Raw genomic sequence first — 16,429 nt, 5'->3', positions numbered from 1 at the left:
CTCTATTTAGATTCTTACAGCTCTTAACAGGATTATTATTTATAAAACAAATGTAGAATCATGGACTTGATGGTAGACTGAAAGAAGAAAGGCATGTGATATGAGGATCAGATCGATTAGAATAAATAGTGTTTCATTTATATCTACACTGGTAATCAACTCTTGGGAAAGAAATACTGTATTGTGACAACTGTAGGGCCTGTTGCAAAGGAAAAAAGGACTGGAGAGATATACATTGGTTATTTCTTAATGGTAGATAACAAGCAATTTCACTTTCTTTTTTTGTACTTCTCTTCATTTTCCATAATTAACAGACACTCCTTTAATAATCAGAAAAAAGAGTACTATTAAAAATGACTTATTAGTTAATACTCAGTTATAGGCCACACCAGCCTGAAAGGCCTGGTCACACAGCCTGTTTCTACCCACCACCTGCCACACTGCCTGGCTGGCCCACGCTGGTATTCACCTCTCCTCTGACCTGGACTGGATCTGTGATTTTGGTTCAAAAGAAAAACATTTCTAATAATCACCACTGTTCACCCATCCAACAGGCCATCTTATAAAGCTCACCACTGCTGAAAGCAGAAACTGGCTGGTGGTGTGTAAGGGATCCTCGTACCAGCCAGGCTTGGACTCTAAGGGCTCTTCCAATTCACACTCCATGAAGAGCGACCTTTCCTCTCTCCGTTCCTCTGAAACCCCCAAATATGCCCCTAAGACTATCTGTAAGAACAAGAATAAAGCTCACCTCCATGAGTTCTCCAAATTTTATAGTCTATGTATACGTAAACACTCAAACAAGTTTCTGTTAAAAACAGTTTCTGGCAGACTGAATTTCCTCTTTAGAAGAGTCAACATTTTCCAACTTTAGTAAATTTTCAACTTTGCCATTGACCAAAAACAATTTCCAAATTTAGATATAATACAGGTCTAGAAGTGTGCTTGCTCTCCTATATAGCTTCTCAGTTCTTATTAATGCCTTTTAGGATAAATCAATTTTTTACTTGAAGAATTTTTATTATATTGCAGCTGTCAAAACAGTGATAGGAAGAACCATATTTAACAGAATGGGCAATGAGAGGCACTTTTATTTAGATGCAGAATATGCCCAAAAGAATTTTACCTGCATTTCTGGTTAACAGAGGTGATATTCTGAAATATGCAGCAAATAGAGGCTGTATACAGGCAAAGTCAGAGCAAAGAAAGATAAAGTAACCTTTTTAATCTTTGGTGACCAGAATGCCATTTATTACAAAGTTAATGTTAACACACTAGTATTCTCTTCGGCCATAAATAGGCCAGACACTTGAAAACTCACCATCAACAGCTTCATGAGGGCATCTGCTAATCACCTTCAATACAACCCCAACTTCCAGTAAAATAAGCTGAAAGCGTAAGCAAATGTCTCTCTTTGGGGGATTTCTAGTGAAGGAACCCTGAATGCCCTTCTTTTTCCTTTCTGCTTCCTGTTTCTACTTCCTCAACCTATTTCTAGGTTCAAAACAATATTTTCAGATAGGCCTTCAGTCTTCTACTTTTCCTACGATCTGAAGTCTTGCCTAGGGTACCACCTGCCCTGAGAGAGAAAAAAGCTCAGAATGGTTTCCTATGAATAGCTGTTAGCTCTACAAGAGCCAGGTTCTCTCACTTTGGACCCAAAAGCTGTCATCTTCAGGTGAAAGTCTATGTATTAATATATTCCAAAGCATAGATATTTAAGAAAAATATTCTGGTTTCAAGATAACCAAGAATCAACAAATCTCTGTCTTCTAAGTTATCAGAAGCTGCCTCTGCTGTCACTGTAAAACTACAAAATAGTGGTCATCAAATAAACGGCTTTGTAAAAAGAGTAGTTTTCATCTTTTTTTTTTTTTTTTTTAGAGAAAAGCTGTTCTAAAAAGAAGTCTGGTTCTAGAGAGCCAACAATACATTTTCGAATGAATGACACAAATTCGTACAGAACAATGTCCTTGGGGTGCACAGAGTACAAAACATGGCCTGCCAGTGAGCTCGCAGCTACAGCAAACAAAGCAGGAAGCAGATAAACATCCAGCTGAGTCATGTTAGCAGTCCTGGACTAAAATGTGCCCTTAGCCATGTGCACTTCTTTTAAAATGCAAATACACCTAGAACTGAGATGTTGGGCCTAATTATTTATTTACATTTTTATAAGAATTAGTTTAAAATTAAGACTGTTAAAAAAAAATTAAGACTGCTTTCTCCCAAACATGTAGGTAAAAACCTTACAGGAAAGCAAAGGGAATCTTGATTTGACAGAGGGGGAAGAGAGGTCCACATTTCTGAAGAGATTCGGGCAAAACTTGCAAAGCAAAGGTAAGTGCACCAGAACTCGCTGCCCACAGCAGCATTTTGTCCAGGGCTCTTCAGCACCTCAGGTCCCTCTAGAACCTAAGTGTCTTGGGCTCCCAGAAACTAGAATAGCAGTGCCAGCAATACAGAAAAGCCACATGAGGGGTGGCTTCTGTGGGCCAGTCTGAGAAAGGACAATGAACCATCCCTTAGAACATCAACCCAATGAAAATTACTTTCCAAATTCCAAGACCCTGGTTTATAACAACTCTCCTGGGACATAATTCATTAGAGGACTGGGGACTCCTAAACCTAGAATGTGTGTCAAAAATAAGTTCTCTTCAAGGAAGTAGCCATGGATGTGTGCAGGAGTTCTCTATCAGTTACTGATCACAGTTCCACCTGTTATAGTGGAAAACTGGAGAGAACCTAAGTTAGATCACTGCACGTGGTGGTTAGGATACCCTCTGGAGCTAGGTAGTTTGATGGCTCTAAGCACATGTTTAACAGAAAGGTTCTAGTTAAATTATGATGTCTGCAGGACTTAACACAAAGCAGTCATTATAAATACTAGAGAGGATTATCAAATGCCCTGGAAAAATCCTGTTGACATGAAAAGCAGGATGTACAGTATGATCTTACTTTTGTAAATGTAAAGAAAAAAGTGTTGCTTGCCACTCCAGTTCAAGAAGGATCAAGCCTACAGCCACTGCAGTTGCCCACAGAGAGTGCACCCTGAGAGGAATTCAGAATGGAGAAAAACAGGAAATATTCTGTGCTTTGGATATACTAGTCCTTAGATAATTAAGATGCATATCTAAGGAATCATTTCAGTGACCCCAGATTCCTGCATCTTCCCATACATAGAAAAGCACTACAATCATCGCCTTGAGACGTCTGTTCTTTGCTATTAGCAGTAATCTTTTGATGTTTGACTACGTTTTTCTCAGCAAAAAAGTTCATATAGCCTCATTCTTTTGGCATTCTCTCCTCTAGCTCTCTTCTTTTTTCTTTTTTTAAAGTATTTTAAAATTCTTGTTACTATTGCTGAGGGTCATATTTTAACTCTTTTTTTCTGATAGGAATACACTAAATACCTTTTTTGTTTGATTAATAAAACAGAGCTGTCTTCAGCTGATTCCAATTACGTAAATATTTTTTCCTATGGTATTTTCCTCTTGGTGGTAATATCTCTTAAATAAATAGATGATTTTTTCTGATATACATATACACACACACACACACACACACACACACACACACACACACACATATATAAAAGAGCTCATATATATCCTGGCTCCTCCCTTACTTCTTGGGAGCAGTTCCTCAGATCTATCTGAGAGGCTATCTCCCAAGCTATAGCCCTCAGTAAGGTCACTGAATAAAAATTAACTCACAACTTTTATGTTGTGCATTTTTCTTTCAGTGGACATATGAAACAATCACACATAACCCAAGGTACACGTAAAGAAAAAAACTGGAATGAAACAAAAACGGTTAACACTAGTAGTAGTAGGATTATAGATAATTTTAGATTTCTTTAAGCTTTTCTGCTTTTTCAAAATTTTGAAAATAACAGGAAATCGGGGGAAAATAAATGAGTTAGTGGACTCTAGCAACTAAGAGAAGGGGGAAAAGTTCATTTTTTCATCTCTCATATATCACTAATTAAACCTATGGTGTAACAGAAATACTTACTTGGCCATGAGTTTGGCTATGCGGTGACAGTCATTCTTGTCATAAAACCAGATACTGTATATTGACACTTGAAAAACAAAGAAAAAAAAAGATAAAGGGAAATGAGGTTTCAATACTTGGGTAATATACAAGTAATATATTATCACCATAAAATGTCACAGAATTTACCATCGGGCCCTCAAACTGTTAACAGATACTCTAAAGAAAAAAAAAAGCCTTGCTGCAAACTGTTTAATAATAAAATTATTAATCAAATTAGGGCAGGTAAATTTGCAGGTATTTTGCAAATGAAAACTGCAAAAATAGTTGGGTTTTAGACATCATTACCAGATCTCACGGAGCTTAAGATGCCACTAAAGTATAAGATGAACTATTATCTTATGTATTATCAAGAAAAAAAATGCTGCCAACTAAACAAAGAATTAACATTGATTGTGTGGAAAGGGAACATTGCCTACCATTCCAGTAAATAAAATGTTGCCCTTGCCTGCCATCAAGCCATCAGCCACTGCAGCACCGCCCATGGCAAGCCCTAAGGCAAATTCAGGATGGAGACAAACAGGAAACATTATATGCTCTGGATACTGGCCCTAGATAGTTGCATATCTAAGATAGCTATCTAAGGGATAATTTCTATGAGCCCAGACCTCGCATCTTCCCGTACATAGAAAAGCACAAAGATCATTAACTTGAGGTATCTGTTTTTTTAAAAAATAAATTCATCTATTATTATTTATTTATTTATTGGCTGTGTTGGGTCTTTGTTGCTGCATACAGGCTTTCTCTAGCTGCGGTGAGTGGGGGGCTACTCTTTGTTGTGGTGCATCGGCTCCTCATTGCGGTGGCTTCTCTTATTGTGGAACACGGGCTGTAGGCGCGTGGGCTTCAGTAGTTGCAGCACATGGGCTCAACAGTTGAGGCTCATGGGTTCTAGAGCACAGGCTCAACAATTGTGGTGCACGGGCTTAGCTGCTCTGTGGCATGGGGGATCTTCCTGGAGCAGGGATTGAACCTGTGTCCCCTGCATTGGCAGGCAGATTCTTAACCACTGTGCCACCTAGGAAGCCCCGAGGTATATGTTTTTTGTGATTAGCAGTAATATTTTGATGTTCAACTACAAGTTTTCAGCAAAAACTCCTATATATCCTGTCTCCTCCCTTACCTCACTGGAGCATTCTTCAGAGTTATCTGAGAGGCTATCTCCTGGGCTATAGTCGTCAGAAAGGTCTCCAAATAAAATTTAACCTGAAACTTGTAGGTTTTGTTTTTCTTCACTTGATAATAGTAAAATGCTTTACAAACTGATAGTCAAATGTGGGGAAAAATGTCTTAATCATTGAAAATCATGTTCCAAAACCAAACACCAGAACCTTTATGAGTCTCTTAAAATTTAAAAATATAAAATTAATACCATGTTACAGTAAAAACAAAGCTTAAAAAACAAACACCAACTCCAGACTCATCCTATGATCAACTCTATTCACACGTAAAATGGAAGTGGCCAGGCTGAGCTCCGTATCACACTTCTTTTCCAATCTTTTATTTCCAGTACAGTGATCACCACTAAGAAAGCACCCACAAAACACTGGTGAATAATAAACAACAAGTTCCTGCTGTATAGCACAGGCAACTATACTCAATATCCTGGGATAAACCATAATGAAAAAGAATATAAAAAAAGAATATATATGTGTACAAGTGAGTCACACTGCTGTACAGCAGAAACTAACAACACTGTATGTAAATCACTTATACTTCAATAAAAAATAAACACTGGTGAATGGATAGAAGAATTTTATTATAAAAATGACTATATATAAAACTATTGTAAATATTTTTTTAATTTATTTTTTAATTTTTAACTTTTATATAATTTTTAAAGGTTACTTTACATTTATTACAAAATTTTGGCTGTATTCTGTGTTGTACACATAAATGCTTTTTGGATAAGGTATATATACTGAATATATGTCAAAATAAACATAAAAATAGGCATGGCTCATTGCTACCATGTGTACCCACCGTGACACAGCACACCCCAAGTTGCACCCCCTTTGCTGTGACCTTCTGGCACAGGAAGGGCAGATATGATGTGCGCAGGCTTTCTTTAGTTGCGGTGAGTGGGCGCCACTCTTTGCTGTGGTGCGCGGGCCCCTCACCGCTGCGGCCCCTCCAGCTGCGGAGCACGGGCTCCGGGGCGCGGGCTTCAGCAGTCGCAGCACATGAGCTCCAAAGCGCAGGCTCAACAGTTGCGGTGCACACGCCTAGCTGCTCCGCGGCATGTGGGATCCTCCCGGAGCAGGGATCGAACCCGCGTCCCCTGCACCGGCAGGCGGACTCTCAACCACTGCACCACCTAGGAAGCCCCTCAAGAATGTATTATAAATGGAATCACAGAGGATGCAACTTTTTGAGACTGACTTTTCTGACTCAACATAATTCTCTGGATAGTCACCTAAGCTGTTGCTTGCATCAACAGTTTGCTCCCATTTTTTTTGCTAAGTAGTATTTCATGGTATGGATGTACTAGTTTATTTAACCATCTATTCACTGAAGGATATCTGGAGTGTTTCCAGTTTTTGGCAATTATGCATAAAGCTGCTATATTCGGGTATACGTTTTCGTGAACCTAAGTATTCATTTCTCTGGGTTAAATGTCCAAAAGTACAGTTACTGAGTCACAGTAGTTGCATGTCTTTTAAAAAGAAACTGTTGAAACTGTTTTCCAGTTTTATATTCCTGCCAACAATGGATGAGCCATCTAGTCTCTCTGCATCCTTACCAGCATTTGTTGTTCTATTTTTAACTTCATGTATTCTGATAGGTGTATAGTTGTATCTCATGGTGGTTTTAATTTACATTTCCCTAATGGCTAACAATACTGAACGTCTTTTCATGTGCTTGTCGTCTCTATATCCTCTTCAGTCAAATGTCTGTTCATGTCTTTTGCCCCACTGGATTGTTTTCTAAACTGTTGGGTTCAGAGTTCTTCATGTATTTAAGATACCAGTCCTCTATCAGACATGTGGTTTGAAAATATTTTCTCCTTTGTCTGTAGTTGTTTTTTTGTTTTTTCTCCCCCCATCCTCTTCATAAGGTCCTTCCAGAGCAAAGGGTTTTAATTCTGACAAGGTCCAACTTGGGTTTTTCCTTTTATGGATTATACTTTTGATGTCAAGTCTAAAAACTCTTTGCTGACCCCTAGTTTCAAAATTTTCTACTGTTTTTTTTCCCTAAAAGGTTTATAGTTTTACATTTAAGATGGTGATCCATTTTTAAGTTTTTTTGGGAAAAAAAGGTTTAGGTTAAGGATCTTTTTTTTCTTTTGGTTTCAGTATTATTTGTTGAAAACGCTCTTCTGTACTGAGAAATCTTTAGTACCTCTGTCAAATAACAGTTGGGCGTATTTGTGTGTGTCTATTTCTGGATTCTTTATTCTGCCTATTTATTTGTTTATCCTTCTACCAATACCACATCATCTTGATTACTGCAGCTATATACAGGCTTTAATATTGGGAAGAATAATTCCTCCCACTTTATGCTTCTTTCTCAAGATTGTTTTAGCTTCTAGGGTCTGTGTCTTTCCATATAAATTTTAGAGTCAGTTTGTCTATGCCTACAAAAAATCTAGCTGGGATTTTGACAAGACTTGGGAAGAGCTGAAATCTTAATTATGTCGAGTCCTTCAATGCACAAATATAGCATATCTCTCCATTTATTTAGGTTTGACTTTTTTTCATTAGTATTTTGCAATTTTCAGCACACATACCCTGTGTGTTTTGCTATGTTTACACCTAAGTATTTAATTTTCTTTGTAGAGATTATGAATGATATTATTGTTGTTAACGTGGGTTTCCACAAGTTCATAATTAGTGTGTAGAAGTGTGATTGATTTTTGTGTTGATCTTCTATCCTCAGACCTTAACTCACTTATTAGTTCTAGGAGTTTGCACACAGACAAATCATGCCATTTGTGAATAGAAACAATTTTATTTCTTCTTTTCCAATCTGTAGCCCTTTTCTTTTTTGCCTTATTGCAGTGGCTAGAACTTCCAGTGCTATGTTGACTAGCAGTGATAAGCATGTCTTGTTTTCAATCTTAGAGGGAAAACACTCAGCCTTTCACTCATAATAGGGTCGATTAGACTGACTGATTTTTTGTTTTTTAATTTCAACTGTGGTTGATTCCACTGCCAATCCAGGCCCTGAACATTTAGTGCAAGGGTCAGTAATCTTTTTTTTTTAAATAAATGTATGTATTTATTTATTTAATTAGTTGTGTTGGGTCTTTTTTGCTGTGCGCAGGCTTTCTTTTAGTTGCGGTGAGTGGGGGCCACTCTTCGTTGTGGTGCGCAGGCTCCTCATTGCCGTGGCTTCTCTTGTTGCAGAGCATGGGCTCCAGGCGCGTGGGCTTCAGTAGTTGCAGCACATAGGCTCAATAGTTGTGGCTCATGGGCTCTAAAACGCAGGCTCAATAGCTGTGACGCATGGGCTTAGTTGCTCCGCGGCATGTGGGATCTTCCTGGAGCAGGGATCGAACCTGTGTCCCCTGTATTGGCAAGCGGATTCTTAACCACTGCGCCACCTAGGAAGCCCAAGACTGACCGATTTTTAATATTAAACTAGCTTTACAGATTTGAAATAAAGCCCATTTGGGATAATTTATATTTGTTTTCTATATATTGGCTTTGCTAATATTTGGTTAAGGATTTTTTTCATCCAAGTCCATGAGAGATACTGGTTTGCAGTTTTTTTTCTTTTCTTTCTTTCTTCCTTCCTTTCTTTTTTGTACTGTCTCTGTCATGTTTGGGTATTAGAGTAAATACTCGTCTTACAGAATCAGTTGAGAAGTGTTCCTTCCTTTTCTGTTTTCTGGAACAAACTCTGTAAAATTAGTGTTAATTCTTCTTTGAATTCTCCAGTAAAACCATCTGGACCTGGAGATTTCTTTTTCGAGAGCTTTAAACTTATGAATTCAATTTCTTTCATGGCTATAGGACTATTCATGTTATCGATTTTATCTTGGTTGAGTTTTGCAGTTTGTTGATTTCAAGGAACTGGTCCATTTCTTCTAAGTTGTCAAGTTTATGAGTGTAAAGTTGTTAATAGCATTCTCTTATTACAGAGGATGTGTAGTGACATTGTAAGCAGATATGGTAGGGGGTCCCCGGAGAAAGAACCAGGCGTGGATTTCATGACAGAAGAGAAGCCACTTTCGGCCTAAGCCATTTTGTGATCTAAGCCTGGCCACAATGCTTGCCCCTGAACAGGTCCCAGTAATTAATGACCTTAAGGGAACAAAAGAATGCATGAGCATGGAATCTCTTTTTATTTATTTGTGTCTTCTTCAATCTCTTTGATTAATGTCTTATAGTTTTCAGTGTACACTAAAAGCTATTTTAATGGCAAATTTTTTGGTTCATCCTGAATTAAGGTCATTATATTCTATAAAAGACTTCATGGCCAATCACAACTTTAATAGTTTCCTTTTCAATGACAATAAAAGTCTAACTGGCTTTTTTATTGTCATTGTAAAGTGAATTAAAACGTTACTGATATACAGAGCAAGTGAACGGTTTCATTTTAATCAATGAACATCATGAACGTGGATTTTATTTTCCCTACTCTGTTCACAAGGGGGTTTCCCTGACCCCAAGTCTGGCCATGTGTCCTACCATAAGGCAGCCCACACTTGCTTTTGTTTTCTGAGCCGTCAGCAACTACCATTGCTTCAGAGTTAACATCCTCTGAATAACAGATAATTCTGAAATATTTTACATGATGTAAGTCAACAGATTAAACCTACCTTTGACATCCCAATGGAAGAAGCACAGAAGCAGCCTTATTACAGGGGAGATAATTACTAAGCATTATCTACTGCAGGGCCTTAGTTATATTCCTAGCAGCTAAGAATTGCTCCAACATAGAGTAAATCGGATTGGGGTTCTGAAAAGACTCCATATATGGCAATTACACACAACTACCTTTCTGTAAATATGCCTCTTCTGACCTTGGCTAAAGAACACATAAAACACAAGAGACAAAATACAAAAGAACCAATTTTTCTCTAATGATGAGAAAAAAGGGTGATGTGCAATGCATCAGGCTCAGAGAGGAACACACAACATTTTGGGGGGCTAAGAAGAGGCGTTTAAGTATGTTTTCATAGAGGATTTGCAAACTAAGTTCTTAGGAAAGAATTCCATATCGATAATCAAAGTAAGTCCACCAGAGCTGTCAACTTATTTTGACAAATCTTTACTTAAGCCCCACACCCTTTCCTTTGAAGAAGTACACCATAATTTAGAAATAAGACCACACTGTCCACACTTGGACATTATCAAGTAAAAAAAGAGCCAAAAAAGAGCCAAACACTTTCAAAGGCATGCTGCAGAAGAAATAAAGATAAGGAAGCCATAACGATAGCTTAATGGGTAAAGGATAAGAGTCACACTCGATTCTGCTAAAAGCAGACCTGTAGAGGTTCAGACACGCATCCAAGAATCAGCTCTGTCTGCCAACATATCAAATGCTCAGTGCATGCAACTGGCGAGGAGGCCTTGGGAGCTGCCACTGTGCCTGTCACTGTCACTGGTGAGGAAAGACAGACAAGTTCACCAGATAGCTAAAGCCATGGAAGACCTGTGTCCAACCCAAAGCTAAGTATTCTTCCCTCAAGAGAACTTACACTCTAAGGCCCAACATATTCTGCCAGCAATTTACTTGCTGAAACAGCCTGAAATAACTTTCCTTGATTAATTATACCACAGAGGATTTAGGGAGTTGGCAATGCAGTATAATTTTGCTATGGTAAATAATAATGGCATCCTGTTTCAGAAGTGGCTTTTCTCAAGATGAAAGCAAACTATTTAGTTATTGGACACCTACCACATATCATGGCTGTTAACTGTCTGCCCCAAGTAAGTCATGCTGTCACTGAAGAGTCAGGGGGTGTGACAAGACATTTAAATACCTTTACATTGTACTTCCATAAAAAATATCAACGCGCAGAAAAGTATATTCAAAAATGTTTCCATTGCTTTTCAAATGACAGCCCTTTTCTTTTGAAAGTATGAAAAATAAAACTGACAAAGGTTAAAGTTATTGGATTATTTTTAAAACAATTTATTTATTTAGGCATTGCCAGGTCTTAGTTGCGGCATGTGGGCTTCTTAGTCGCGGCATACATGTGGGATTTAGTTCCCTGACCCGGGGCCCTGCATTGGGAGCACGGAGTCTTACCCTCTGGACCACCAGCGAAGTCCCTGGATTATTTAATATTGAGAAATTTTAAAAAGCTGAAGGGTAAGACATCCATTCCCTTAGAGTCCTGTCTGAAGATCCAGCAGCTAATTATGATCTGATGTTATACCGCACTCTGCTTTGTGTCTGCAGTGGTATACGGCACACACAAGATCAAGGAAACCCAAATTAATTTGGAGCCTTGAGACTTCAACAGATCCTGTGAAATGTCACAAAAACAGAGCTGGGAATCACTCTCATGCACATGTTATCTTTTTGATTCATTTATTATTTAGGTCTGACCTACTTTCTAAAAAGATTTGAGAAGGCTGGAGATTTTCTCAGACGGTGCCAAGCAGAAAAGGGGGTGTGATAAAGTTTTTTGGTAATGGTATTAAGAGTTATAAAATTTCTGAAGATGGCACCAACAAAGGTCCCCTAGACCAGGAAACAAAAACAAGAAAATGTACTTTGAACATAACCCAAAATATTTACTCTAGGATAAGGAAGACTCTTCTGATTATAAAAGTACCATAAGAATGGAATAGATATAAACATAAGCCTGCCCTGACAAGTGAAAAAGCAAATGCCTTCACAGATCATTTCCTTTAAGACAAGAATAAGCCTGGTGGCTCCATATCAATATCAAAAGATTGGGAAAGACAGAGAAGAGAAAGTCTCTGAGGTGGGGGTTAGAACACACACACACAGGAAAAAGGGTAGGAGCCGAAGACTGTTGGACCTGGGATTACGACAGGAGACTGTGGTAGGTGGCAAACAGGCAGGTGAGGAAATGCTGTGAGTCTATAAATAAGGCTGGTAAGAGTAACTGGGTTACATCAGCAGCTTACCTTTTTTGGACAAAAGAACACACATATTAAAAGACCCCTGAACACTAACATGGCAGAGAAAGAGCCCACTTTCTAAAATTTAAATTATGAAGTCTGTTTAGTAAACAATGATCGAAAGACTTAGGCCAGGAAATTAAAAATGCAAGCTCTCTGACTTATTTCTAAATTTGGTACCCTCTTGCTAAATCAAATCAAGTCCAGAAATATCTATCAGCAGTACTGCTTCCACAGTCCTTTTAACATTGTAACTTCAGGATAGAAATCAGACACGTGAAATGACCACTGAACTTTTGGGGGGACTAGGAAAATAAACCCAAGAATATGATGATTCCTATTTATAAATTTTGTATTCTTTAATGATGGGCAAGCCTGAATTAAACAGTGACTCACACTAGGGTTTCACCTCTGCTGCTATGATTTATCGCCACTATTGCTGCAGAGTACTCGCCACTCCCTAAGGCAGAGCTTCCCCTAAGCATGAGCTGCAAGTGATTATGGATGTGCCAAAATGCTGGATTCATCCAACCCCCACTAGTAGTCTATCCACCCCAGTGTCCCCCACAAATCCGTATTATCATTTTTATGTATCATAAGGGACAACAAAGGGTGGGAAGCATGGCCCCTGACCTCCATGCAGCTGAGTTCCTGTTTCCTGGACTTCTAAAAATCTACACCTTGGGCTTTGCGAAACAGACAGTGGTGTAAGAAAAGGGGGAACTTCTTTTCTCTCCTTTCCCTAACTTCTCTCCTACGTGTTTTTCACTGATTTACAAGAAATTATCCAAAACAGGTTGTAAGGCAAATGCTGACGGGGGATGAGAGACCTCAGGGTGTGACGGGATCAGCGCGGCAGTGGCGGGTGTGCCCTACCCCGGTGCTCTGCTGACTGTTAGTGCTTGCAGGAATGCAGGTGCTGTGTTGCCATACATGCCATTTTGTTGTAAGAAGAAAAGCTAGAACTCCAGATGTGTGTGTGTAAAATACCCTACTTTAAAAATGTTCATAGTAATTGCTTATCCTCTGCCTTGCTTTAACAAAAAGAGTAAGCTGAGCCTGCCTAGAAGCTCAGATCTGCCTGGACCCTCCAGGGGACTGAACATCAGAGGGCTGCCTTTTTTAAAATTTTATTTATTTATTTTTTATTTATTGGCTGAATTGGGTCTTGTTGCTATGCAGGCTTCCTGTAGTTGCAGAGAACAGGGGCTACACTTCATCGTGGTGAGCCAGCTTCTTATTGCCATGGCTTCTCTTGCTGTGGAGCACGGGCTCTAGGTGCGTGGGCTCAGTAGTTGTGGCTTGCAGGCTCTAGAGTGCAGGCTCAGTAGTTGTGGCACACGGGCTTAGTTGCTCCACAGCATGTGGGATCTTCCCGGACCAGGGCTCGAACCTGTGTCTTCTGCATTGGCAGGCAGATTCCTAACCACTGTGCCACCAGGGAAGCCCCCAGAAAGCTGTCTTGAGGTCTATTCTGCCCATTGAAGAGTGGCTTCAAATCTTCCTGGATGAGTGGTTACCCTGTTTCAATTTTGCACCTCCACAGTGTGCTTCCCTATATGTACACAAGATGAAAACCTATATAACACATATTAAGAAATTTCTGCCACTTAGCTACAAGTAATGGTTGCTTTTCTTTGTGAGTTCTTGAAAGAGAAAGCATTAATTATCTAAAAAATAAATGGAGCATACATGGTTAACTTTTAAAATCTTTACAATTAACACTATAGGGACTTTCCTGGTGGCGCAGTGCTTAAGAATCTGCCTGCGAATGCACGGGACACAGGTTCTATCCTGGGTCCAGGAAGATCACACATGCCGCAGATCAACTAAGCCCATGTGCCACAACTACTGAAGCCTGAGCACCTAGAGCCCGTGCTCTGCAACAAGAGAAACCATTGCAATAAGCCCGAGCACCAAAATGAAGAGTAACTCGTGCTCACCACAACTAGAAAAAGCCATGCATAGCAACCAAGACCCAACACAGCCAATAAAATAAATTTATATTTAAAAAAGAGATAACACTATAATAAAAAAAATGATAAAAACTGCTTTTTACCTGACAACATTACTATGGTGGGGGGGTGGGGGGGCCCTAATTAATTAGGCATAATGGAAAGAATCTGCTTTGGAAATTCTGAAATGTTCATGGACTCACAAAGCTAACAATAAGATACCTGATGGAGCTCTACTAGAATTCTAAGTAGTGGCCTATGACAGCTAGAAAGTGTTAAAGATTTTTGATAATGTCTGACCTAACAGTGTCACCAGATCAACCTTGGAGACTAAGCCACTGTTTTCATGGTGTTTTTACCTCTTCCATCTACAAACGTGGCAACAGCAAGGCTCTTTCTTTATCTTGGTTCAGAAGGCCAGACTAATGCAGCGCCACAGATCCTTCCTCTTTCACTGATTGCAGAATCATACCAACCACAGCAGCTGCTGCTGATGGGAGACGACTGCCTGTCTTTCTTCAGGCAAAGTAAGAAGCAGTATGCTGGACTCAAAGATCACAAAGAATGAACTGTGGAACGTTAAAAATTGCTTATAAATTCCTCTTTCAGTCTCGAGGCAGAACTCACATTTTTTGAGTTGACAAACTGTAAACTTCTCTTGCGAGGAAATTTCCTGCACTGTGCTTTAAGTCTGAAGATTTGCTCCAAATGCCAACAGCCACCTAGCATCTCTACTGTTCCGAGTCTTGCCCTTGAACTGAGAAAGGACAAGCAGAGACCAAGAAAAACACGCATATACTACAGTATTTCTTCTACTAAAACTTTCCATTTGATAGCCACATTTTCAACATTATGGAAATGAATCTCCCTGCTTTCTCTAGTGATCTAATTTTAATTAAAAATGCTCTATATCAAGAGACTGATGTCCGATATAAAGGAAAAGTTACAAGTGAAGCAGAAATGAAGGGGTACTTCGCACAGGTTTTTGGAGGTAAGTTCTTAAAATATGAAATAGCAATAATATTTTTATTTTTAATTGTTTTGCTCTGGTGATCTGTTGTTGTTAAGCTGGTTACATAGTGAAGCTTTGTTGCTTTTTTCAAAAGTACTTTTGGATTATAGAAAATATTTTAAAATGAAAAGTGGCATTCAATGGGAGATCCATGCCTTAAGGTGTTGGGTGGAGGAAACATGAAGAGTTGTTCTTGTTAAAATGATTATCTTTCAGTAAAAAGATATCAAGTCTAACACGCACACAAAGTAAAATAATCACTCCTCTTCTGGCTAAAATCGCCATCACAAACTTGTCTAAGGACAGAATAAAGTTAGGTGTGAGAAGAAAAAAAACCTATACTTCTAATTCATGAGTCAGTACTGCTGTTAAAAATGACCAGGAAAAACAATACATAAATACCCTCGCAATGTCTCTGATGGATCACATTTTCACTGTAACAAGCTTAATCATTCAAATTGGCAACTGATAAGTCTCAACTCGCAGACCTTAAATCATTAATTTTTACCACTAACTTAACAGGGTTGTTTTAGGAGTAAATATACATAGCACTGGGATTAACACAGTAGCATATTTCTTTATGAATCCTGACCTTTACCAGAAAGCTAGAGTTCTGACACTAAAAGTTCTAACACAATTTAATGATTTCTGCTTATAATTTTCTAAGAAAAGAGACTAGAACCTCAAAACTAGAAACATACATAAAATTCTTTAAAAGTACACAATACTTTTGATCAAAATGATATACAATGTGGTAAAGTGCTTAGCAAAAGATATTTAATAAACAGCAATGAATTAAGATGTGCATCTGAATTAATCACCTTGTTTGTTTAAAAACAAAATAAAGGACAAAACAGTTTTTGCAAAAGAAAATCATTAAATGCCAGAACCGATTTTACAGAACTTAATGGTACCACAAACCTGTATCGTAATATTTTCAATTAACCAGGTTATACTGTAAACTGTCTAGCTGTAACAAAGAAAAACCAGTTTTGCTCGCTTTTACTTTTTTGTTGCTTCACATACCAAATTTTGGATTTAAAAAAAATTTTTTCAGAACCTACCTTACAAAATAGTCTTGGAGCATCTCATAATTAAGTCACAAGCATATATATATAAAATAACAGATTCCAGGTTACCATGTTCACCCTGAGAGGTACCCACAGAAGTGGAAATCAAAGCACCCCGACACTGATCTTGGGGAAAAGAACCTTCTAAGAGAAACATACTTAGGTATGTTGCTTATAGCAGGTGCTCACCAAATGCTTGAAGGAACAGTGGATAACAGAAGCATGATTTCCTCACTGTGGAGATAAGTGTCCCGTGATATCAGAAATGTACAGATCCTACAGCTGCTTTTT

At 38.6% G+C, this 16,429-nt stretch overlaps 1 protein-coding gene across 5 annotated transcripts in view; it reads right to left on the bottom strand.

Annotated features, from left to right (window-relative positions):
- DCP1A (decapping mRNA 1A) overlaps positions 1-16,429 on the bottom strand; it is a 52,921-nt gene that overhangs the window by 23,398 nt on the left and 13,094 nt on the right. For 3 of the 5 annotated variants that reach the window (XM_057705090.1, XM_057705092.1, XM_057705091.1), the window contains one exon: positions 4,015-4,081. In XM_057705090.1, coding sequence (XP_057561073.1) covers positions 4,015-4,081 — 67 coding nt within the window. Of the gene's footprint in view, positions 1-4,014; positions 4,082-4,472; positions 4,529-14,683; positions 14,814-16,429 lie in introns of those variants that run through there. The other 2 variants (XM_057705093.1, XM_057705094.1) reach the window with 2 other exon arrangements.

Source organism: Hippopotamus amphibius, chromosome 13 (genome assembly GCF_030028045.1).
Source record: "Hippopotamus amphibius kiboko isolate mHipAmp2 chromosome 13, mHipAmp2.hap2, whole genome shotgun sequence".
In the NCBI taxonomy this organism is placed as follows: Eukaryota; Metazoa; Chordata; class Mammalia; order Artiodactyla; family Hippopotamidae; genus Hippopotamus; species Hippopotamus amphibius.
Note: the sequence above shows the minus strand (reverse complement) of the source record. Positions and strands in the feature narration are given on the sequence as shown.